Consider the following 26967-nt stretch of genomic DNA (forward strand, 5'->3'; position numbering starts at 1 on the left):
AATAATCAAGTGGCGTGCTCCACTGTCCGAAGAGTGCTCATTACTCATAGAGGGCAGAGCCTTGTACACAAGAGCTAAGAGAGAGATTTGAAGCTGTGTGGCAACTCAGAGTTTCATGTTAAAATTAGGATCGTCAGGCAAATGATGGCTCCAAAACAAAGAGCCTGAACATAAGGGGGGGGGGGCGAGGTGAGAAAATAATGCTGAGGGGAATAATAGTGCCCGAGTCAGCTGCAGGCGAGAAGTAAGTTGCTAAGTCTTCAGACTTGAGCTATGCAGCAGCAGTTCTGGTATGAATTTAATTGATTAGAGCCGGGGACGGAAGTGCCAAATCCACACATACTCATACCATTACACACATAATATTCTCTCACTCTTGCACACACACTCTCACGCACCCACACTCTCTCCTTCTCTCACATACACATACAGGCACACCAACACTCACGCGCGCACCCACACACACACAATCATTCTCTAAATCTCTCTCTCCCATACACATACACGTGCGCACACACACATGCAAGCACACACACACGTCCTCTCTCACTCACACACTCACACGCACACCCATAACAAAAAATCCTGACACCAAGAAAAGGACAAGGTAGCGATAAACATATTGGGCTATTAACAAAAACATTGTTTCTCTGAATGAACTATTGAGCTGAAGCTGCTGGTGAACAAGCTGGCAGTGATATTGTTGTTGCTGCTGCTGCACTGCAGCAATATGCTGCGCCATCATTTGTTGCTGCCGCTGCTGCTGCAATGTCCATTTTGGGGTTAGCTGAAGAAAAGAATAAAAAGGGGTAGAATCAGGAGGATCAGTATCGTACAACTTTATCTTTGCACAGGATCCTCCAAAACACTTAGCTGACATTGCAACACTGACCTACAGCATGCATTCTACACACAGTAGAGAATAACAGTGCCATCGTAAATATACCTCCATCTGCTTTTTCCTGCTACCGTTCTTCTCGGTCTTGCTGCTGCTGCTGTTGTTGTTCTCGTTGTTGCTGCTGCTGCTGCTGGTGGTGGTGGAGTTTCATACACTCCACCAATAGGTAAGCATCAAACATGGCTGGAAACATCATCATATACTCCTCCTACATAATAATTTAGACAAAGAGAAAGACCAAGGAACTACAAGTTACGCTATACTGTCCACTAACACCACCAGTTACTAAACAATCAGCTCATGCGATAACACTGCATGACACTGACCGACGGTACTAATGTTCTACAACTAACTGGCTAATACCTCTAGCACATCTTGGATGCGCACTCCCACAGCCTTCCAACTTGGAAGGTTCTAAGTTATAGAAATAACATAAGGAGAGGAAGGTGAGCGCAACCAAGATAAGCACGAGCTGAAAGTCTCAGCTGTGAGGGACGTTGGCGGATGTTCATGCAGGTCGATGACGATACTGGCAATATCATTGGACAATACGGTCAAACCACGATTCAGGAGCGCAAAGCCACATTCCACACAACTTGTGTGGCTCAAAAGATGCGAAGATCAATAAAAGGGAAGCTATGCGAACAAGAATCATGAAAAAACCGAACGCCTCAGTAAAACAGCACGGTACTTCGACTATGACAATTTAGATGGACAATAAGCAGCAGTTTCACACGAAGATCGTTTCGCCGTATAGATAAAGACGGCTCATCAGGTGTGCAGGAATGGACTCAGATGGAGAGCCAAGGTGTAATTTATACAAAGAGAAAGACCAAGGAACTACAAGTTACGCTATACTGTCCACTAACACCACAAGTTACAAGATGTGCTAGAGCTGTAAGTAGGTTAGTTGTAGAACGTCGGTACCGTCGGTCAGTGTCGTGCAATGTTATCGCATGAGCTGATTGTTTAGTAACTGGTGGTGTTAGTGGACAGTATAGCGTAACTTGTAGTTCATTGGTCTTTCTCTTTGTATAAATTAAACGTTGGCTCTCCATCTGAATCCATACATAATAATTATTATGTATAAAAATATTTTAAGAGAGGACCACAATTTTTTAATTTTATATCTTGGCTCTCCATCCGAGTTGAATTTACAAATGTATAAATCAAAAAAATCAAATCAATCAAATTTCAAAACATTGTCATTGCTAGTGTCATTGCTACAGCATATTTTAGTGCTAGGAAATACTTTTGTGAAGTGTTCTGAGAGATTATTTCAAATGGTGAACGGTACTATTCGGCCAATAGAATCTAAGGAGGAATTTCAGTATCTACCTGCAACCCTTCCTTGGTTGGTGTGTGTAATGGCTACCGAGGGTAGCAGTGAGTCGGCTGTGAGAGCGCATGGAGGAGAGGAAGAGTTCTTGTTCTGAGAGAGATCGTTTAAATTCATACATAATAATAATAATTATATTTCCTGAACATCTAGAACGTTTCCACCTTTCTCCGTCTTCGAGTCCCAGGAGACCCAGCAAACTGAGCATTATCTATCACGATGTACGTTTTTCATCTTTGTTTTTCCACAAAGCCAGCAAACTATGTATATAGATGGGAACAACCACGGTCAGTTACTGTTACGTACTGGCAGATGTGAAAGAAAATGATTAATTGAAAGAGGAATGGGGTAATTTCAAATTTGGAAAGAGCAGTACGTGGCATGTGGCCTCTAATTTCCTAAAAACTTAGGAATGGGGTACTTAACTTGGTTCAGTACGTTGAAGCGAACTATCAGAAAACGAAAATACTGACAACCCCACGAGAACTGGTATCCGGTCAGCTAGGAGCATGCCATTTCGTCACCAGTAGCCATTGGCGGACTATGCTCGGCCAATCGTCAAATTATGCTTTTGATTATGCCACAATTATGCCAACAAATATGCTGAATTATGCTCGGTTCCACTATGTATTCACGCTGTACATAGAGGATTGAGAAACCACGCATACACACACGCGGCCCCAGGGCTTTCTGACAAGGCTGTATTATGCCCTAAGCATAATTATTTTTGTCTAAACCGAAAGATTATGCCGACCTTACACGTTCGAATCCGTATAATTATTATGCCGGAGCATAATTTTTTGACAAAGCTGTATTATGCCCTAAGCGTAATTTTTGTCTAAACCTAAAGATTATGCCGACATTACACGTTGGAATCCATATAATTATTATGCCGGAGGACAAAGCTGTAGTATGCCCGAAGCATAATTTTTGTCTAAACCGAAAGATTATGCCGACCTTACACGTTGGAATCCATATATTATGCCGGAGCATAATTTTTTGACGAAATCCCAAGATTATGCCAAATATTAGCCGGCATAATCCGCCAAGGGCTAGTCACGTGACGTTTCGAGGTGGTCAATTGATCCAGTGACAATTCGCGACTGTGACCAAGCCCGAAATGCAATGTTCCGCCAGCTAACTTGGCCGCACAAGAAGCCTGGCATCGTTGTTTTCTCCAGCCCAGTGAATTGTCGCTATACTAGCATTTGCAGGATCATCACAAGCGGAAGAAACACTTGACCGCGCGTCATGCACCTCCAACCTGAAAAAGGGGTTTGTCGATATTAGTGCATTTTAAACCATTGTGTTAATTATTGCATTTTAAACCATTGTGTTAATTTGCCGGTAAAAGAGGTTTGTGGATCGTGCCTGGAAACTGCTTTGCCTAGTCCAAAGATATGATGACGAGCAACCACTCGTTGTCTTCCTGAGGGGCATCGCACATAATCTTGCTTACAACCTAGAGGAGTAAATTCTGATGAAGGACTGACCGCACATTTTGTAACACTTTTGAGTCATGTTCGGAATTGCATAAACGTTTCACTGTGCATGTTGGCACTAGCTGGTAAGAAGACAAGAATTCGGCGAACTCCTCTGTAGTGTAGAGGAGAAAAAACCCTCTCCTAGTTGGTAATCGCCTAAATAGTAATTCGCCCAAGTGTGTCTGTCGAGAATTGTCCAAGCCTCGACGTAGTTTTCGACCAGTCGAAGGCAATGAAATTTGATGCTACTCACAGAATGATTTTCAGCGTACTGACCTAGAACCCATGCAGTTTTCGCTTTTCTGGCAGCTCGCTTCCCCTAACTACATGTATTTGAATTAAATAATAGTTGAATTTGAGAAAGAACGTGTCGCAACTCACCTCACTGGTAGCATAAGAGAAGTATGTGCATTCCATGTCCTTGAAAATCTGGCCAATGGGGTAGCTCGCATGATCTAAGTTAGGCATGGCGAACATTTGGGACCTGAAGCGACAATATTTCAAAAAATGACAGGAGTTTGTGGTTACTTTTACAGAATATGACATTGGGTAGGCATGAAAAGTTGAAAACATATGCCTAAAGAAGCCTCTTTAGCTAAGAACCCCTTCTGCAGTTGACAAGTGCCCCTGGTATTCAGTGTTGACGCACCCCATGACGGCGTGTGCTGCTTGATAGACCAGTACAACGGGGCAATGTAACTAGTATAAACACGGATGTGGTGGCTCCGCCAAGCACACTCAAACCTGGCAATGAAAACAGAACTCACACTCTTTGGATGATATCCCAACGGTTACCCTTGGGATAACATTAATGCCAAGGTTGATTCGCCACAGGTGGACAAACGCAAACGTCCAATAGAATGAGCCCGATACCAGACCAGTATAACAAGGCGATGCAACTAGTATTACACTACATGTGGATGCTTTGCCAAACAGACTCAAAACCTGTCAATGACAACAGAACTAACACTATGCGAATGGTATCCTGGCGACGAGCAACGGAAGAATACTGATGCCAAGGTTGATTCGCCACAGGTGGAGAAACTTGCCAAAAACTGTCCCTAAAAAGAACCGAAAGCATCATTATCAGAGGAAACATTACATTGTCCAAAGCTGTTAGTAAGTAAGACTTGGCCAGGGACATGTCACTCCAAATTCAAACACAAAAGGTGTTCATGATGGAAGTATGAGGTGGAAAAAAACCCCAGAATACTACTATGCTTCTCACACGAAATTGGTAAACCAGCAATGCTCAAAGTAAGAGGATGAGTTTGGCACAAAACAGGATAACACTGGTGTTAAGTGCTTCCTCTGCAAATAGCAATGAGGCACAATTCTGAAGGATCAGAAAGAAACGAAATTCAGTTCATTTGAGAAGTAGAGACAGGTGCACACGCCCAGTCCCATAGCTAAGAATGGAAAACTTACATTTGATGCGTGCTGCCTTGGTTAGCCATGGGGTGAGAAATTGGCTGTTGCATATTGCCAGCACCAACTTGACCCACAGGCAGCGCAGCATTGGGTAGCAGGCCAGGATTACCACAATTTATACCCGAACCACGAGGAGCTGAACCGATGTGGTTACCACCAGGAGGAAGCATGCCACAGTCCGGCAAACTTGTGTACATGTCTGAAAAATCCTGCAGACCGAGATTAGTGCTAGGCGTTGCACCAGCAGAAGCAGCACCAGAACCAGCACCAACAACATTCCCTGGCGGCGGCAGCATTTCCGTGCTCGGTTCCACTTTGATCATGGAGAGAGCAGCAGCTGTCGCTGGGTTAGCTCCATTCATCGTGCCGCCCTGTGTTGAGTTCCTGGCCTTCGGATGATCTGTACAAAACCCATATAGCTCGGTGTTGAGGTCACGGCATTGGGAAAGGGAAGTCCTTGCTAAAGGTCCTATACTTACTGCTACCCAGGGTAAGATGACAGCCATGGAGTGAAAGAAACTGGAAACCAACATGGAATCAATGATTTTCGGGTTGCGGAGGGTAATGGGTCCACTGTACTGTTACTAACTCGGGAGCTAGCCAAAAAGATATGTTAAAAGACCCTAAGATAACCGATTCGTCCGCTTGTCTACAAGGGTAAGCGTCAGTACAAGACAGACGATTTGTCCGTGGAACAGGAGGCAGGATTAGCAAGGCTAAAGCAAGATATTATGGCCTTGTATAAGACCTATCGCCCTCCACATGTCCCCAATCTGACAGAAGATGAAAAGGCCCCGATTGCATTGCTACAGGATAGAACAAAGGAAGGCGAAAGAGAGAGAGAAAGAGAGAGAGAGAGGGAGAGAGAGAGAGAGAGAGAGAAAGAGAGAGAAAGGGGGGGGGAGAGCGAGAGGGGGGAGAGATAGAGAGAGAGAGAAGGAGGGAGAGAGATAGCGAGTGTGTGTGATTCCCCCGGCATTGTCTATAATGAAGTGTGCACTGTGTCCGAAGCGGTATGTCGGTGAGACATTCAGGGAGACATTCAGTGTCGCAAGAGACCCTTTCGAGGAACACTACTACGAAGCACGTCACAGGATGATCACCAGCAGCACGGAACCACCAAGAGCACAGATGTGTTTTTTGGCCCAACTATTGAATTCTCACTTGACTGACTAACGACTGCCATCCAGAGCACACGAGACGTCCATCGAACCGTCCATTCGGCAAACCTGCAAGAAAGCACCACTCCCTGCTCAATACACAGTGTTTCGGGGAATTCACCCCTCATCAGTTGAGCTTGAGTAGTTTGACGAAGATTGTGCCTGAAGAACACTACTTATCTAGTGCTGTCCAGGCACAAACATCACCAGGGATACAAACTTACAGATACGCTCCGTTTCCGGCACGACAAACACCTCGTGAACACCAGATAGCAGCGTGAGTCAGTGTCGCTCATGGAGGTGCTGAACAAGCGCTGAGGACCGTTGGTCATTCATAACGTTGTTGCCTCCAAAAACCATCTAATTGGCAAGCCCGCGCTGGGGACAACAATGTAAAGAAGAGGTTGGTGCGACTGTGGCGATACTTGGGGAATTGTGTGTTGCTCCCGACATGGGAACCTACATAGGAGCTGCTGAGCTGCTGCACACCCTCTCTTTCAGCGCACTTCTCCTTGTCTGTTGTACATGCAAATTCATCCACTCATCCGCGGCTATTGTGTGTTTCGTTTGTTTTGTTCTTGGTGTACATACGCTCTCGCTTGTTTTCGTTAAAAAAGGCCAGGTTCCCCCTTTGTAAATTGTTTCGACGATGGGTGACTGACCCGAAACGATATTTTTTATTTATTTTTATTTTTTCGACATCACTAATAAAAGAATTTGCATCCAGCCCATGCGCCAAGAGTGAATAGCAACTAAATAGAGCGGTCGTAAGTTGACAAAACCCCTTTTATTCAGAATACAGTTCATCTATCTAAATCAGACAAGATCATCTACCCTTTCAAACATGATAGTAACACAAGAACGACTTACATAGTCGATAGAGTGGCCGCATTGCAATACAGACATTGCAGTCCGGATATCCACAGTTTAGCCAGTGTTTGAGCAGCGGGCGCGATGATGAGCAGTGTGCGACTGAAAGGGGTAACGAGAAGGGCAGGATAGACCATTACATCTGACGTAAAATACTGTGAATCCTAAGCACGCACACAACGGAGACGAACGGCCATGTAGCTGTAACCTCATGTTTCACGCATTTGCGCGATCATCAAACAGCAGCATTTGGCATTCGCACATTTCACATTTGGCATGCCGCTGTCTGTTGGTCGCTGAAAAGCGTAAAGCTTGAGGCAACCTACTTGAAGTAGTTGAAGTTGCAACTACAAAGCCGAACGCCTCGAGTGTACAGGACAATCATGTACATGTATGATTGTGAATACTGCAGAATCTGCCACCTTTTCGAGCAGAATCCGCCGGTCCCTAACTACAGTTAAAGTGATAACACAAGCTATCTATCAGCGTCCGTATAAGCCTAATTTGTGTGTTCAGAAAGATAGTATAATTGGGTTGAAATTGATCAAGTAACGTGTCGTGTATGGTGCGGCCAAGCTTGGCCGTTAAGGTAGCAGCCTACCCATAAATTTCATATGCCATTCAATTGAGTGAAATTTTGACCACACACTCCTGCCACTATGCTGGCCCTCTGATTGATTGATTGATTGATTTTTATTTCACGGATCCTTCAGAGGCAAATAGATGCCTATCGAAGGGATTCTCCTAAATAAGTATGGAAAATGAGAAAGTATGTTCATACTGGACATGATTTAAAAGTTCTTGCACCTCACTGACAGGCTTTCCAGGCCGGAAAAACTCAAAATTCCGGCAACGTGCCACAGTGTGCGAGCCACACAGGCGCCAGACAAATGCATTTACAATTTTTTCACATTTTCGTGCCCATTCTGTCCGTCCGCGGGATTCAAACCTAAAACAAGTCCAGAAGCAGCCATGGGTGGTGGGGTAGGGCTCCTCAACGTGGCCCTGCAATCTGTCACAACGGAACGAGTGGGCGTTCTCTCACCGACTCCCACAGACCCAAGTCAATTTTTGATATTTGTTAGGTTTAGGGTGTGCTACGCGGTCGTACCTTTGATTCAACATCCAGTGCTGGGACCTCCACAGCAAGCCATTTCCACAGCGCTGCACACCAAATCCAGGAGACCCTCAAAATTCGGCAAAGACTACCACTCACGTTCCGCTACCGCCTAGTACTGAATCCTACCTAGCTTCTTGACACGACTCAAACTTGCCAAAGTTACTAAATCAACGTCAACTACAATAATCAAGCCACATATCTGCACCGTCACGAGGATGCTGGCAAAAGTCCTGCTGCACCGCGGCGGGCTTCGCTCTCCGACCAATACGTGATTTTTTGGACTTTTTTGGACTTGGAGCAAACTTCTCCACACTTTCGCGTGTTTCCATAATACGACAAGTTGCGCACGGTCTGCTCACATTCAAATACAGTGCTGCCAACAAATGACAGCGTGCAACAAGAATATCTTTCCTTGCAGTGACACATTTTCGGCCGTAACTCTTGAACGGCTGGTCAGATCGGGATACAATTTTCAGAGAATTTGCAGCTATTTTATGCTCTTTCAACTGACGTAGCACTCAATATGAATTTAAAAATTCGATTTTTCAGCGAATTTTCGGGTAGTCTGCCACCTTAATGTTCTAGGTGAAATGTACAGCTGTTATGTGGTGTCCCTTTGTCCTTCCTTCTTTATTCTCTTGTTTGTTCATTTTTCCATTTGCAAGTCTATTGTTAGCCCCACAAGGAGACGGACTTTCACCTGTACTGTTTACGGTATACCTCGAAGCTGCACTGCGTGATCTTCGATCAGCACTACCACCAAGACCGACTGCAGATGCGCAGATACCACCGGAAACAGCATATGCCGACGATGCTGACTTCATATCAACGTCCCACACATACCTCCGTCAGCTTCTGGCACTTGCAGAGGACATCTTCGACAAGTGGGACCTGAAAGTCAATGTTTCTAAAACGGAATGGGTCAGGATGTACCTTCAACCAGTTTCAGAAACAACAGTGCACCGTGGTCAAGAGCAATGGAGAAGCATCAGGACTCTGGGCTCTCTGTTTGGCACTGCACAAGATGTGACACGCAGGATTGGTCTTTCTGCTGTGGCATTTGGTCGAATGAAGGCGATCTGGTTTCGGCGGCAACATCTACAAACTAACACCATGGTACGACTCTACAACGCATACGTTCTTCCTATCCTCACGTACAATATTGGCTGCGCAGGCCTCTCTAAGGCACTGGAAGACTCCCTGGATAAGATCCATCGCAAGCAACTTCGGCATATGCTTGGTATCTTCTACCCTCGTGTCGTGTCGAATGATGACCTGTATGAGCTTGCTCACACTGAGCCAATATCCGCTATGGCAAAGCGAGCGAGATGGCGTCTGCTTGGACACATCCTACGCCAGCCATCATCGACACCAGGCAATCAAGCAATGATTGCATACGCATCAATGGAGTACGCTGTGAGGCACAGGAGGGGAGCTCCAAGGTCCTGTTTAGTCACCACCCTCCAGCAAGACGTCAAGTTCACCGCCGTCGCATTGAAGACGAGCCGGCACCTCGAAACCCTAAGAAGTTGTGCAGTTGACCGGCAGAAGTGGAGTAACATTTGCTCTGCGGTGGTGTGAACACACATGACCGGCTGTGATTTTGGTGTGGACGCACATGACTAACTGTGATGACCAATGATTTCATTTCATTTATCTTATTTTTTTATTTTTCTAAGAATGAGCTTTGCTGATGTGGTGTATTGGAACTCATGTGAAATCTACACCGTGATTGTTTTCGTCAAATATCATATCTTCTCTTTTCTCTCTCTTTTTGCCGCGGTGCTTTTTGTTGCCGCGGTGCTTTTTGTCACTCCATTGTCGTGAGTTCCCTTTGGAACGTAGACGAGAATTATTATTATTATGTTAGCACACGCATTCGTTATTGCTCTCGCTTTGATTGTTAAATTTCACACTTGTAAATTTTACTGCTGTTTTTGTGCACGCGCACATGTTGTCCAGGCGTCAGGGGCCCAGCCTCCCTGCCCATCCGACCCGCCACACACAACAACGAAACTGAACTAAGAGTTCTACATAATTTCTTGACAAGACGGAGACGGACAGACAAGAAGACCGGACACGACGAGGTAAACTGATAACTGAAGAAAAAGACTAACATTTATCGTTGGTTGGTTGGTTGGTTTTTATTTCACTTCGCACATTCAAACGGGATGACGACCCAATAAAATGACGGCGAAGGCTTAGCCTAGAAGTGGCTATGGAAGAACATAGTAAAAGCTATGGAAGCACAAAGTAAGAGAATAGGATACTAATAACTGCGGGTAAACGGGGGGATGGCAGCATACGAGCATGCGCGCAACAAAACACAACGTATGACAATGACGTAACCGTTACTTGGATCATGTACAAACTATACATGCAACCAAACCAGTCAAATACGAGTCAAAGCAGAACGCAAAACAATCCAAAATAAACGAAAGGACCACAACAAAAAGAGCCATGAAAAGTCTTTCTACCGATACACAACAGCTGTTGTTCTTAGTGTTATTTCTCTAACTTAGATTTTCTATAATAGTTCAATTTTGTTTCAGTGTCCTTTAGTACAACGACGATTCCTGATGAGTGTTGTTTGAAAGCTTGTTTGAATCCATATTTTTTCTCTACACCATTTCTTCATATTATAATTGTTCTATTACACATCGTCTCCACCGTTTTTTACATTGCATGAATAAAGTACACAAATGTCGGTTCAGGTTGATAAATATGGTGGTAAAGACACACCTGGCAATATGGCGGTAAACACACGCCTGCTCACACACGCTCTCTAAGCTGCAAAGTTCTAGCACAGAGCTCTCCTTCTCACCACCACCACCATCAGTTCGCGCCTGGCGCCTAGTCGATGCATGGTTGGCGGTATCCGACATAGCAGGCTGGTACATCAAGTAGCGCAGGGCACATAGAAGATGACACAGCAACGACATAGCTCGATTGCGACGTACGTTTCGTCCCCGCTGGACTCATCAGGCAATCTTCTTCTTGGATGTCTTCATACGGAGCTTGACTCGGGAGAATGAAGTGGTGAGAAGGAGAGCTCTGTGCTAGAACTTTGCAGCTTGGAGAGCGTGTGTGGGCAGGCGTGTGTTTATCGCCATATTGCCAAGTGTGTCTTTACCACCATATTTATCAACCATAAGTGCAGTTGCAGTGGTGTCTTCAACTTCATTCTCTAAATGTCGGTTCAGCTAATTTTATTGATTGCGGTTATCAAATTATTGTCTCCTCGCCGTTTGTTTAAATAATACTTGTAATTTGAAACTCGGGTATTGAGCCAATAATAAAAGTAGAAAGGAATACTTGTAATAATAATATTTTTTGAAAGGATTGGGAGAACTTCAAATTTAAAGGATCAATTGGGGAAGTGAACTGCCTGAAAAGAGAAAAAAACCGCCAGACCCACCAGGACTCGAACCCAGGACCTTGCTTGTCATGAGCAATGCTCTAACCACTGAGCTATGGGACCGGGCTGAACCTAGAAGGCGCTGACCAGTTTTTCACTCCAAAGGCAGCTCACAACACGTGCCACACATACTGATGGCACTTGGGTCTTTCTCCCTCCCAGTACAGTTGATGCTGATGGGGCATCGGATAAAGTGCTGGCGTCAGTAATTTTCTGGTATACCTGGAATCTACATCTACAGCTGGTTTTGACTTCCAGCCATCCTTCATTAGCTATGCTTGTGACTATCATGCCAGCAAGTTGATCGGCAGCATCACCTCGCATCTTTGATGGTGAGGCCTGCAAAACGTCACCGACCAGTGACGATGCTCGAAAAGGGCACCCTACCAGAGCTGGCGCAGTGTATGGTGCAGTCTTCCATGAATCCATAAACTATGCTGTTTGGCTGCTGTAGCTCTGACGCTTGCGTGTGTGCCTTACACTAAGGGCAGCGGGCCGTCTGCTCTAGCCATTTGCTAATGCATGCACGGCTGAACGTCTACCAGCAAGCTGCAAACACTTCTCTCCCTACCACACGGTGACAAAGTGGACATTGTGCGTGTGTTATTGTATTCCTATCTGAACTGTTGTGGATGCAGAGATTTACCCACTAAGCCCTAGAGAAATATGAATAAATACAATACTACTACTACTACTACTGTATTACTAAGCTTAGTATAGGGGTGTGACGTGCTGCTGCTCATCAGATTCGGTCCATGCGACTCTCGTGTTTTTAGTTTTATTATTTTGTCTGCCTTTTTTGAATTCGTAAACCAAACGGACTTAACTATCCAGTGATCAGATACTGGTGTGGTGGGGCGAGGTTTTGTTGGTGATGCTGCTGTTAGTGGTGGCGGCGTGCATGTGCTCGTGCTTGCGGGCGATGGCCCGCGTTTTCTCCCATGCCGCAAGTTTGTCTTGCGTTTGTGTTTTGCATTTGGACTTCCTGCCAGGCTTGGAAGGCTTGCATTTCAAACAGTGTGTCCCACTGTGTGCTTTCCAGTCTTTGAGCGGTGTACATCCACCTCTGGAGCTCCAGAGAATTATTTTGGGCCCCTGGCAGTAGAAGTGCATTCCATGGCCAATTTGCAAGTGTGGCAAAAATGTTCAGGGTGTATTTGGTTTCATCCATATTGAGATGAAACACTGCCAAAATGGATTCAGTATGATCTGCCACACGATACTTCGTCCGTCCACTCCTTGACGCGTATTTATCTCCTCCAATACGACAACACGACGACAGGATGCTAACATGAGCCTCCATTTCTAAACAAAATAACGTCTCTAAAATGTCCACGAAAAGCTACAGTGATGCACGTCAAGCTTAGGAATACACGAAATCGAAAGGCTAGGACATCGATGGATACTAGAAAATTGCCTGCGAGGCGGAGAAAATTCGCTGACGAGGTTGGTGAGCCCTTGAAATCGAGCGACGATCCAAAAATAATTGCACCCACGTCGAGAAAGAAACCATACGTAGCGCATGGGCAACCCAAGAAGATCGCTCGAGCGGCGGCACAGTCGAAGGCAAGGCCAGTCCAAGCTCTAAACTCTATCGAATGACCTGGCAAACACCCGTGGTTTAGGTTGACCTTGCCCGTTTGAGATGGAAGTCGAGCGAAATTGCAAACATACGACTAGGCCAGGTCGCGTAAAAAATGAAAAAGATTAAAATTTGGCCGCCATATTGAATGAACGCGCGTCGCATGCATGGACAGCCGGAGCTGCTCTTGGCGTGTCACGTTGAGTTGAAACAGGAACTGGTCACTGTTCTGGTCCCACCGTTAGGGACCGGCGGATTCTGCTCGAAAAGGTGGCAGATTCTGCTCGAAAAGCAGTGAAATCGGCAGAACCATACAAACCTTATGGCGGGCAATTCCTCGAATTCTGCTCGATAATTCTGCTCCATTTTTTATCCACATACCAAACATGCATGAAACTTACCAGAAAAAGTACCGAATTCTGCCAATTTTTCTGCCGGCAGAATCCGCCGGACCCTACCCACCGTACCGAAGACCCAGCATGGTTGGTTGGTTGGTTGGTTTTTATTTCACTTCGCACATTCAAACGGGATGACGACCCAATAAAATGACGGCGAAGGCTTAGCCTAGAAGTGGCTATGGAAGAACATAGTAAAGGCTATGGAAGCACATAGTAAGAGAATAGGATACTAATAACTGCGGGTAAACGGGGGGAGAGAGAGAATACGATGTATCTGTGATACTACGTGCGGGTTACTGAACTGCACGGGGAGGGAGAGCAGAGCAATCAGCAGCAACTCGAACTACTCCCTACAGGCGTATGGTACACATGCATGCTTAAACTCAGGTAGCCGGGTAATTGTGCGGACCTCACCAGGGAGAGCGTTCCAAAGCAGAGCACCATCAACAGAAAATCTCCGCTGACCGCGGCGGCTACGGTTTGCCTGGCTTAGTAGGCCATTTGACTGCTGATGGCGGGTAGGGGTGCCTTGTGCCGGGGTCAGAAGCTGGGCGAGCACAGGGCTGGTGCGGGCGTTGATGCACCGCCAGATGGTGATCAATATTTTCTGCCTGTAGCATGCGCTCCACAGGAAGTCGTGAGCTGAGGTCGACGACTCCAGCTAGCTGCTCTCATATCAGCTTTTTCATTTATATATTATTATTTTATTATTTTATTTATTTTTTATTTGAAACTCGGATGTTGAGCCATAAATAAATGTAAAAGAGAAAAGGACATATGGATACGAGTTTAGAGTAACTCTCCATCACTGTAACATGATACTATATACAGTCAGAACGTGCAATAACTAGGCACAAAACTGACAGAGTACTGAGACATTCGACGTCCTGACACCTAACTTTAACACATCTCCGTAGCGCTAACCGACAGCCTTCCAACTTGGAAGGTTCAAGGTTATGGAAAGACCAAAGAGGGGAAGGCAAGCGCAACGAAAACGAGCAAAAGCTACAGTCCCAACGGAACAAAGAATGTCGATTGTTACTGGACGATGACGAGACCAGTACGATATTTGACAAAGCGGTCTAACTACAATTCGAAGCAGCAAAGCAGCACACCACCCAACTTGGGTGGGTCATAAATATCAAAGATAAGTAAAGAAAGGGAAGCTTTGCGAAAACGAATTGTACAAGCCGAAAGCCAAACTCCTACAGTACTCCTCATGCATGACATTGTGATGGACTAGTTGACTACAAAACAAGTTGTTTCACACGACGTACGTTTCGCCGTATGGTTCGTGACGGCTCATCAGGTGTGCAATTTGAAACTCGGATGTTGAGCCATAAATAAATGTAAAAGAGAAAAGGACATATGGATACGAGTTTAGAGTAACTCTCCATCACTGTAACATGATACTATATACAGTCAGAACGTGCAATAACTAGGCACAAAACTGACAGAGTACTGAGACATTCGACGTCCTGACACCTAACTTTAACACATCTCCGTAGCGCTAACCGACAGCCTTCCAACTTGGAAGGTTCAAGGTTATGGAAAGACCAAAGAGGGGAAGGCAAGCGCAACGAAAACGAGCAAAAGCTACAGTCCCAACGGAACAAAGAATGTCGATTGTTACTGGACGATGACGAGACCAGTACGATATTTGACAAAGCGGTCTAACTACAATTCGAAGCAGCAAAGCAGCACACCACCCAACTTGGGTGGGTCATAAATATCAAAGATAAGTAAAGAAAGGGAAGCTTTGCGAAAACGAATTGTACAAGCCGAAAGCCAAACTCCTACAGTACTCCTCATGCATGACATTGTGATGGACTAGTTGACTACAAAACAAGTTGTTTCACACGACGTACGTTTCGCCGTATGGTTCGTGACGGCTCATCAGGTGTGCAATTTGAAACTCGGATGTTGAGCCATAAATAAATGTAAAAGAGAAAAGGACATATGGATACGAGTTTAGAGTAACTCTCCATCACTGTAACATGATACTATATACAGTCAGAACGTGCAATAACTAGGCACAAAACTGACAGAGTACTGAGACATTCGACGTCCTGACACCTAACTTTAACACATCTCCGTAGCGCTAACCGACAGCCTTCCAACTTGGAAGGTTCAAGGTTATGGAAAGACCAAAGAGGGGAAGGCAAGCGCAACGAAAACGAGCAAAAGCTACAGTCCCAACGGAACAAAGAATGTCGATTGTTACTGGACGATGACGAGACCAGTACGATATTTGACAAAGCGGTCTAACTACAATTCGAAGCAGCAAAGCAGCACACCACCCAACTTGGGTGGGTCATAAATATCAAAGATAAGTAAAGAAAGGGAAGCTTTGCGAAAACGAATTGTACAAGCCGAAAGCCAAACTCCTACAGTACTCCTCATGCATGACATTGTGATGGACTAGTTGACTACAAAACAAGTTGTTTCACACGACGTACGTTTCGCCGTATGGTTCGTGACGGCTCATCAGGTGTGCAATTTGAAACTCGGATGTTGAGCCATAAATAAATGTAAAAGAGAAAAGGACATATGGATACGAGTTTAGAGTAACTCTCCATCACTGTAACATGATACTATATACAGTCAGAACGTGCAATAACTAGGCACAAAACTGACAGAGTACTGAGACATTCGACGTCCTGACACCTAACTTTAACACATCTCCGTAGCGCTAACCGACAGCCTTCCAACTTGGAAGGTTCAAGGTTATGGAAAGACCAAAGAGGGGAAGGCAAGCGCAACGAAAACGAGCAAAAGCTACAGTCCCAACGGAACAAAGAATGTCGATTGTTACTGGACGATGACGAGACCAGTACGATATTTGACAAAGCGGTCTAACTACAATTCGAAGCAGCAAAGCAGCACACCACCCAACTTGGGTGGGTCATAAATATCAAAGATAAGTAAAGAAAGGGAAGCTTTGCGAAAACGAATTGTACAAGCCGAAAGCCAAACTCCTACAGTACTCCTCATGCATGACATTGTGATGGACTAGTTGACTACAAAACAAGTTGTTTCACACGACGTACGTTTCGCCGTATGGTTCGTGACGGCTCATCAGGTGTGCAATTTGAAACTCGGATGTTGAGCCATAAATAAATGTAAAAGAGAAAAGGACATATGGATACGAGTTTAGAGTAACTCTCCATCACTGTAACATGATACTATATACAGTCAGAACGTGCAATAACTAGGCACAAAACTGACAGAGTACTGAGACATTCGACGTCCTGACACCTAACTTTAACACATCTCCGTAGCGCTAACCGACAGCCTTCCAACTTGGAAGGTTCAAGGTTATGGAAAGACCAAAGAGGGGAAGGCAAGCGCAACGAAAACGAGCAAAAGCTACAGTCCCAACGGAACAAAGAATGTCGATTGTTACTGGACGATGACGAGACCAGTACGATATTTGACAAAGCGGTCTAACTACAATTCGAAGCAGCAAAGCAGCACACCACCCAACTTGGGTGGTCACAATGTCATGCATGAGGAGTACTGTAGGAGTTTGGCTTTCGGCTTGTACAATTCGTTTTCGCAAAGCTTCCCTTTCTTTACTTATCTTTGATATTTATGACCCACCCAAGTTGGGTGGTGTGCTGCTTTGCTGCTTCGAATTGTAGTTAGACCGCTTTGTCAAATATCGTACTGGTCTCGTCATCGTCCAGTAACAATCGACATTCTTTGTTGGGGGTCACAATGTCATGCATGAGGAGTACTGTAGGAGTTTGGCTTTCGGCTTGTACAATTCGTTTTCGCAAAGCTTCCCTTTCTTTACTTATCTTTGATATTTATGACCCACCCAAGTTGGGTGGTGTGCTGCTTTGCTGCTTCGAATTGTAGTTAGACCGCTTTGTCAAATATCGTACTGGTCTCGTCATCGTCCAGTAACAATCGACATTCTTTGTTCCGTTGGGACTGTAGCTTTTGCTCGTTTTCGTTGCGCTTGCCTTCCCCTCTTTGGTCTTTCCATAACCTTGAACCTTCCAAGTTGGAAGGCTGTCGGTTAGCGCTACGGAGATGTGTTAAAGTTAGGTGTCAGGACGTCGAATGTCTCAGTACTCTGTCAGTTTTGTGCCTAGTTATTGCACGTTCTGACTGTATATAGTATCATGTTACAGTGATGGAGAGTTACTCTAAACTCGTATCCATATGTCCTTTTCTCTTTTACATTTATTTATGGCTCAACATCCGAGTTTCAAATTGCACACCTGATGAGCCGTCACGAACCATACGGCGAAACGTACGTCGTGTGAAACAACTTGTTTTGTAGTCAACTAGTCCATCACAATGTCATGCATGAGGAGTACTGTAGGAGTTTGGCTTTCGGCTTGTACAATTCGTTTTCGCAAAGCTTCCCTTTCTTTACTTATCTTTGATATTTATGACCCACCCAAGTTGGGTGGTGTGCTGCTTTGCTGCTTCGAATTGTAGTTAGACCGCTTTGTCAAATATCGTACTGGTCTCGTCATCGTCCAGTAACAATCGACATTCTTTGTTCCGTTGGGACTGTAGCTTTTGCTCGTTTTCGTTGCGCTTGCCTTCCCCTCTTTGGTCTTTCCATAACCTTGAACCTTCCAAGTTGGAAGGCTGTCGGTTAGCGCTACGGAGATGTGTTAAAGTTAGGTGTCAGGACGTCGAATGTCTCAGTACTCTGTCAGTTTTGTGCCTAGTTATTGCACGTTCTGACTGTATATAGTATCATGTTACAGTGATGGAGAGTTACTCTAAACTCGTATCCATATGTCCTTTTCTCTTTTACATTTATTTATGGCTCAACATCCGAGTTTCAAATTGCACACCTGATGAGCCGTCACGAACCATACGGCGAAACGTACGTCGTGTGAAACAACTTGTTTTGTAGTCAACTAGTCCATCACAATGTCATGCATGAGGAGTACTGTAGGAGTTTGGCTTTCGGCTTGTACAATTCGTTTTCGCAAAGCTTCCCTTTCTTTACTTATCTTTGATATTTATGACCCACCCAAGTTGGGTGGTGTGCTGCTTTGCTGCTTCGAATTGTAGTTAGACCGCTTTGTCAAATATCGTACTGGTCTCGTCATCGTCCAGTAACAATCGACATTCTTTGTTCCGTTGGGACTGTAGCTTTTGCTCGTTTTCGTTGCGCTTGCCTTCCCCTCTTTGGTCTTTCCATAACCTTGAACCTTCCAAGTTGGAAGGCTGTCGGTTAGCGCTACGGAGATGTGTTAAAGTTAGGTGTCAGGACGTCGAATGTCTCAGTACTCTGTCAGTTTTGTGCCTAGTTATTGCACGTTCTGACTGTATATAGTATCATGTTACAGTGATGGAGAGTTACTCTAAACTCGTATCCATATGTCCTTTTCTCTTTTATATTTTTTATTTTCTTATTATTATTTTTTTCTTCCTCTTTCACATGTATCATCTTTCCGTTTTTCCTTCCTCTATATAAATGTACCCCCCCCCCCCTCCCCTCCCCCTGTGCCTACTCCTCCCCAGTTTTTGGTACTCTGAAGTGTCGCTGAAGCCGAGACCTCAGGTCGGCGGAGATGCTCCAGTTTCACCACCACAGTTGCGTCTGCAACCACCTCTACCATGCAGTATTCTGTTCTCGAGGTTCGTGGTTTCTCGAAAAAAAAAAAAAGAGAAAAAGCTGGCACACTCATCATCACTTCGCTGCTGGATCTCAATTGTATCGGCTACACGCTGTACCGCCTGGTCGGTAGTGTCAACACTGTCCAGGTAGTCGTCCATGTAGTACCGTACTGGCAATATAATATGGTCGCAGTGAGGCCATGTTGGCATGAAGCGTTACTTTGGCACATGTTTACCGCACGCAGGGCGTTACATGCAATGTCGCACAGGAGCCGTTACACAGGTTTCTATATTGCCGCAGTCCTTTTTTTGCTATTGCCGCATCACTTTTTTGCTATTGCCGCATCATTTTTTTTGCTATTTCCGCATCATTTTTTGCAAACTGCAATGAAAAGATCGCCGCAACCCGCCGGACGCGCGTTACGAACGCAACGAAAATTTGTCGCACTAGCCTGGTCGCGCGTTACGCCGCACCCCCCTGCGTTACGCGGCAACATAATATTGCCAGTATACGGTAGTTCTCCTCACATGCTGCAGCTACAGCAGCGAATTCCTCGCGGTTCTCCTCAGCATTGCGCCGCATCGTGAACTGCGCGGAGCGTGGCGATGACACTGCGCCAAAGATCATGACTTCCATGATGTACGTGTCAGGCGGGCCAGTCTCACCAGGTTGTCGCCACAGGAAGCGCTCAGCTGGCTGGTCTTCTAGGCGTATCCGATCTTGATGAAACATCTCTTTGATGTCAGCCGCAAAGGCAATAGCATGTTGGCGGAACTTCATCAGGACACCCACGAGCCGGTTCAGCAAATCTGGGCCTGGGGGCAGTGCGTCATTTAGCTTGGGGTGATCTGACTTCCAGAGGAGGCCTGTATCATACCGGTCACCAACGTGAACCGTGATGTCCTCGGTTGTACTGCTGGTTATGACGCCACTCTGGAGTCATCTAAATGAGGCCATCGACTCGCCAGCCCTCTGCCGTCCATTGACTGCGAATGCAACTTGAGGTCCTTGGCTGTTCTCACATCATCTATTTGATGCTGGGTGCCATCGCTGCCATTGACCAATACAGAGACTCTGCATGACGAGTTGTCCGTGTGCGTCGTCGAATTCGTTCATGCCATATGCAGGGGATCCGACTGTCCAACAGCACCTATATTATCATCTAATGCCTTGTTCGTTAGCTTGACAGTTGAGGCTTTGTCCAGCAGAGCAAGTGTCTCCACACAGCCCTTTGGGCCACTAACCGTCACTGGCAACACTCTCAGCAACACTAGGGTTGTACCAGGAATACTGGTGGGCCCACAGGTGTCGACTGGCTTCTCTGCGGCCTTGCCTTTGTGCAGGAGCTCATGATGGTGGTACTTGCAGTCAGGCTCACTGCACTGCTTTCTGCTGCCACACTCCCTGGTAGCTTGTCCACTGGCCAGGCAAGAAAAACAAAGACGGTGACGTTTGACCAGCTCAAAACGGGCTTTCTGGCCAACCTTCTTGAATGCTGAACACTCGCTGAGGGAATGCTGCACTTGTTTGCAGCAAAGGCAGGCTGACTGAGTTTTACTGGTTGCACTTGCTGGTGCTGTCGCTGCTGCTGTGCTGTATTGTCGAAACTTCCTGGTGACTGTACACCCGCTGCGTCTTGTCGGTTGGGGTACGGGGCAGATCCACGACGCGCACAGCTGCTTCAGCCTTGTCCGCCAGCCACATAGAATACACTCCCAAGCTGATGTCATGGCTACCCTGACGCACAAGTACCTCTCCCCACTGCAGTTGCAGGGATGTTGGCAACCTACCAACAAGCTCTTGACGTAGCTGAGGGTTGTACATGTGACCTTCACTTCGAAGGTGCTCCATGATAGTTACTAGAGTCGTCACAGCAGTGGACAGGTTGATAAGACTATCAAAGTCTCCTGGCTTGACCTGTCCAATGGCCTTGGCTTTCCCGATCATGGCAGCAATCACAGCATCCGGTCGACCAAACCGGCTTTCCAGGACCTGGAGTACAGTCGGCAGGTTCTCCCGCACGGTGAGCATCGCTCCAACGGCAGCCTTGGCTGGGCCTTTTAGGCAACGTCGCAGACGAGTTACGTTTTCCGATGGCGAAAACCCACACTCGTCTGACGTCCTCTGGTAGTAGTAGTATTGGCATATCCGCGGCAAGCCGCTTATGTACAACGGCATGGGAGAGGATAACAAAAAATGAAAATATATTGTTGGGGAAATCCCCGCTATTATCGAATATTCAACAATGATGGGTGTGGGGTTATACCAAATTCTCATAATGTGGAAGTACGTTATTACTGTTGAAAGCACTAGGTGATCTGCACTCCAAAATGTGACCTGTGCGATTATATTGTTAAATGATTGCCTGTTCCGAGCCACCAAACGCAGTGTCTCCAGGTCCTTCAGACTCTGGAGACGCATGGACATTGCCTTGGCTAATTCGTTGTCTATCACCACTGGTAGGGTGATGCGCGGGCGTCCTAGCCAGCCCTGATTCTGTTGCTGGAAATACGCTGTCATGCTCACTTGCCCTGGAGTTGCTTCAGGGAGGCGTAGAATATGACCAAACAGTTTCCACTGTGCTCTTCTGCTTAGTACGGATATTGGCTCAGCATTGCAGTAGGTATATAGGTCTGTGTTGGAGATAATATCCTGGTAAGATATCCCTAATAGATGGCGGAGCTGCTTTCTGTGGAACGCATCCATCGCTGTAGCATCCCGGGATGAAAGCACCCACACGCCACAGTTGTTGGTCAAAATAGATAGCACAAATGCATCAAACAACCTCAGGCGGGTTGCTTCAGAGATAACTTGTCTCCGCATCCACAGGTTGACAAGTGTGTTGAAAGCAGCTGGTAGGTAGAGGCGAATATGGGCCACTCCTTGGAGTTGCCAGAGAATGCCAGCAAGTCACGACCAACTGTCTGTTGGATTAGAAACTTCTGCATGCCGTTTGCTGTTTGCGCTTGGTGCAGGCCTCCAGCCTCAGGACTCTTCTGAGCTGGCTTTGTTGCTGTTGTCCCTGCCGCAAGTGTGGCGTGTGCAGTGCCAGGTTTCTGGGTCTCTACCCAATGCCTAGTAGCTGTCGAGGCGGACTTTCCTGGAAGTTTACACACTGTTTCTAATCGTGGCTGAGATGAGCTTACTTCTACTTTATTCTCCTGGCCAGAGCTGATCAACGACGCTGCTGATCGGGTAGTCGACGGTGCCAACAACGGCCTCAAATGCTGAGTCGGCGCACTGGATGCAGGACGAGACGATCGTCGCGAACGAGAGGACGAGGTGTTTTCGATTTGGGCATGGCGCGCCTCCAACTCCAATTGAAGCAACACCTCTGCCTATACAGTCGATGTTGCGCATCCGCCTCCTCAATTGCCATCAAACGCCGTGCTATCTCCAAATTGGCCTCCGCTTTTTGCCGTTTTACGGAGGAGGACGATCTCATCGATGGGGCGAGTGAGGCAGGGGATGCTGGCAACTCCAGCTCAGCAGCCTGCTTGGCGACATCGGCCATATCCGTTTCTCTCTTCCCCCTACGATTTCGCAGCAACATTGCTGTGTTTCTGTGATCTGAAGACTGTATATTTCTTTAGAACTGCTCATCCGGCTCGAAGAACCATGTTGCGGCCCTGTGGCCATGGCAGACAAGATTTCCTTCGAACCATTACTTGTTCTTTACAAAGTGGAATAAAACTGAAACTCAAAAAAGAGTTCTGAAAAGCAAAGAGCGACACGCGTACATGTAGCATCAAACAGAAAAGCTGGCAACGCAAAAGGAAACATGCAGCCAAAAAAGATGCCTAGCGCTGGCGTACATCGTAGAGGTCACTGCGCATCCGGTGATGCCTCGCCGAATGTCGTTATAAGCGAAGCTGACTGTATATTGGAATGTTTTGCTAGTATACCTTAGTGCCGTATCATCAGGTGATATACAGGTAACATCAAAATGAACATAAACAATGGATTTAAAACTACATCAGAGAGGTGATAGAAACAGCGCAAGGGAGGTGGGAGGTGAGCCAAAACAACAGCGCAAGGGAGGTGGGAGGTGAGCCAAAACAACAGCGCAAGGGAGGTGGGAGGTGAGCCAAAACAACAGCGCAAGGGAGGTGGGAGGTGAGCCAAAACAACAGCGCAAGGGAGGTGGGAGGTGAGCCAAAACAACAGCGCAAGGGAGGTGGGAGGTGAGCCAAAACAACAGCGCAAGGGAGGTGGGAGGTGAGCCAAAACAACAGCCCAAGGGAGGTGGGAGGTGAGCCAAAACAACAGCGCAAGGGAGGTGGGAGGTGAGCCAATACAACAGCGCAAGGGAGGTGGGAGGTGAGCCAAAACAACAGCGCAAGGGAGGTGGGAGGTGAGCCAAAACAACAGCGCAAGGGAGGTGGGAGGTGAGCCAAAACAACAGCGCAAGGGAGGTGGGAGGTGAGCCAAAACAACAGCGCAAGGGAGGTGGGAGGTGAGCCAAAAAAACAGCGCAAGGGAGGTGGGAGGTGAGCCAAAACAACAGCGCAAGGGAGGTGGGAGGTGAGCCAAAACAACAGCGCAAGGGAGGTGGGAGGTGAGCCAAAACAACAGCGCAAGGGAGGTGGGAGGTGAGCCAAAACAACAGCGCAAGGGAGGTGGGAGGTGAGCCAAAACAACAGCGCAAGGGAGGTGGGAGGTGAGCCAAAACAGCAGCGCAAGGGAGGTGGGAGGTGAGCCAAAACAACAGCGCAAGGGAGGTGGGAGATGAGCCAAAACAACAGCGCAAGGGAGGTGGGAGGTGAGCCAAAACAACAGCGCAAGGGAGGTGGGAGGTGAGCCAAAACAACAGCGCAAGGGAGGTGGGAGGTGAGCCAAAACAACAGCGCAAGGGAGGTGGGAGGTGAGCCAAAACAACAGCGCAAGGGAGGTGGGAGGTGAGCCAAAACAACAGCGCAAGGGAGGTGGGAGGTGAGCCAAAACAACAGCGCAAGGGAGGTGGGAGGTGAGCCAAAACAACAGCGCAAGGGAGGTGGGAGGTGAGCCAAAACAACAGCGCAAGGGAGGTGGGAGGTGAGCCAAAACAACAGCGCAAGGGAGGTGGGAGGTGAGCCAAAACAACAGCGCAAGGGAGGTGGGAGGTGAGCCAAAACAACAGCGCAAGGGAGGTGGGAGGTGAGCCAAAACAACAGCGCAAGGGAGGTGGGAGGTGAGCCAAAACAACAGCGCAAGGGTTCATGTTCATTGTGATGTTACCTGTATATCACCATGCACGATTAGGTTGTTAGGTTGGCCGTCAACAACACGTTAGTTTTGTCCATTTGTTGTCTGTTTTTCTCTTGCACTGTACTTCATGCATGCTCGGCTTACTCACGTGACTTGCACCTTGCACTTACCTTCACAAGCTAGACCAGCCTGGCAGACACGCAGATGGGTAAGGACGTCTTTCATCATCTTGCAGTTCGGTATCCCGCAGATGGGCCGGTTGCCAGCAGTCTCACGAAGCTGGCACGTCTTTGCGTGCACAATGAGGAGGAGATGTTCCCTAATTTGGATCATTTTCTCCAGAGAAATTGAAGAAGACATTTTGAACGGAGTGCTGCGTTTGCTGTAGAATGAAATTGAAAGTCAATCCAGTGTAATTCCAACAGAAGAGAAATGCAAATTGAAAAGAGGGGGAAGAAAGAGACTATACACATTCAAAATTATATTCTATGTGTATAGTTAGCACCTTTGAGAACAGGAAACTGCAGACGGGCAAATTTCAGCGCAAGGAAGGAGGGAGAGAAAACTGCATTCCTTCCATCGCGTTTCTAAACGAATATCAATCGCATACTATTAGAATATTCGTTGCAGCCCTAAGTTACAGTAGTTCATGGGATGAATGCACTGGAAATACTACAAACGTGTGATCTTACCTGTACACCACTGCGTCTGACCTAAGATCAATGCACAAGAGAATACAACAGAGCAGGAAAACGCGACCAGCAAATGCGACCTGAACACAGCAAAGTGACAGCACCGACCCAGAGTCGCGTGTTATACTACGTGTAATAGCAGGGATTCGCGGAGGAAAGTGGCAGGCGGAATATAGCTAGCGCGGAGATTCCGCGCAATCACGGGCCAAGGCTCAACGGGACACCCTAGCCTCCACGACAGCCAGGGAGGCACAGTCATCCATTGGAGGCTGCCAAACTCGGCGAGCCCCACGCAGACACATGACACTGGAACGAAGCAGGGCAAAAGACAGCCTGCAGGGGAGGTGAGCAATTAGCACAGAATACGCATCCCTCCCACGTAGCGACTGTAGGTGTGCAATCAGGCTCACCAGTGCAGCCTACACCTAGTACATGTACCCGGTGGTGACAACACAAAACAGGGTGGAGGATCAGCTGTTGAAAACAGTGCTCCACCTTTGGACTTTAGAGTGTAGTAGTATAATGACTACAAGACAGTCAAGTGTGTACCACGCGTCCCAGACAATCAAAGTCTTTTAGAGGATCGGTCATCACAGCCACATGGTATGGACAGTCTACACTATAGCACGTGGCAAGTAATCGGCAGTATAGTACACGTCAGGTCATTATATCCTCACAAGTAATCGGCAGGACACGTCAGGTCTTTATATCGTCACAAGTACTACATCAGTTTGAAACCCTTTAGAAAGGCAGCGACAATCGACGAAACTAATCGACAATCGACGAAACTAATCGACAATCGACGAAACTAATGATTAGTTTCGTCGATTTTCGCTGCCTTTCTAAAGGGTTTCAAACTGATGTGAGGACCTATAGCACGTGGCAAGTAATCGTCAGTACACGTCAGGTCATTATATGCTCACAAGTACTACATCAGTTTGAAACCCTTTAGAAAGGCAAGGACAATCGACGAAACTAATTATTAGTTTCGTCGATTGTCGCTGCCTTTCTAAAGGGTTTCAAACTGATGTGAGGACCTAGCAAAAGATTGTAGCGGAATTATTGTCAGAAGAGAAAAAGGTTCTGGTGGCCATTAGTGAGGTTTCGCTCTACGGAATTACGTATGAAAATGACGTAGGAACTGTACGGAATTTTCATACGTAAAAATCAGAGCTGCTGGGTTTCGTTCTACGTGATTTCTCCACGACTGCTAAACATGCGTTGTTGCTTTGGACACGCGTTGGCTGCATGCGTCCACCGCATGCACCATGAACCGAAACCGCGTTTTCCATTTTATTTTTGCACGTCACTGGTGTACGGTGTGTGTACCTTGTGTTTCGCGCGGCTTGAACGTTGCCATGGACAAATGGGGAAAATGCGAAAAAATATTTCAAAAAGTCCTACGGAGGACCCAACGTAGGAAAGAGTTTTCCTTCGAAAATCCGTAGAGAGATTTACATAATTGTTAGATTGACAGCATAAAACAAGGAGGAGGACACTGTGTTCGAAAACAGTGACCTTACTACAACCTTCCGCGGTTGGCAGAGTCCCGGTCCCTGCGGACCATTTGAACCATATGGGTATCGCACTCGGTTCTGACCCTCGTTATGCTAGGGGGTTAGGAGACTACTCCTGATGTCGTCTTCGCTCTTTTTTTACTTGTATAAAACTTCTCTTTCTTCTTCTTTTTCTTTCCAACTTCTGCCCATGGCGTCCTTGTCTCAGCTCGTCAGCTGTAAACAGTTTTTGTCATCACCATGACACTGCCGCGAGAAGGTGCTCTCTGTAGACG

At 46.6% G+C, this 26967-nt stretch overlaps 1 protein-coding gene across 1 annotated transcript; it reads right to left on the minus strand.

Annotated features, from left to right (window-relative positions):
- LOC135806771 (histone lysine acetyltransferase CREBBP-like) lies at positions 1 to 25302 on the minus strand. The gene is made up of 8 exons (XM_065320994.1): positions 25176 to 25302; positions 24654 to 24865; positions 7183 to 7284; positions 5150 to 5552; positions 4690 to 4782; positions 4103 to 4205; positions 947 to 1106; positions 1 to 787 (listed from the first exon to the last, which is right to left on the minus strand). The coding sequence occupies exons 2-7, from the start codon at positions 24841 to 24843 to the stop codon at positions 966 to 968; spliced, it is 1032 nt and encodes a 343-aa protein (XP_065177066.1). The 5' UTR covers positions 24844 to 24865; positions 25176 to 25302; the 3' UTR covers positions 1 to 787; positions 947 to 965.
- Positions 25303 to 26967: the final 1665 nt, after the last annotated feature.

The sequence above is a fragment of the Sycon ciliatum genome, chromosome 1, assembly GCF_964019385.1.
Source record: "Sycon ciliatum chromosome 1, ocSycCili1.1, whole genome shotgun sequence".
Taxonomy (NCBI): Eukaryota; Metazoa; Porifera; class Calcarea; order Leucosolenida; family Sycettidae; genus Sycon; species Sycon ciliatum.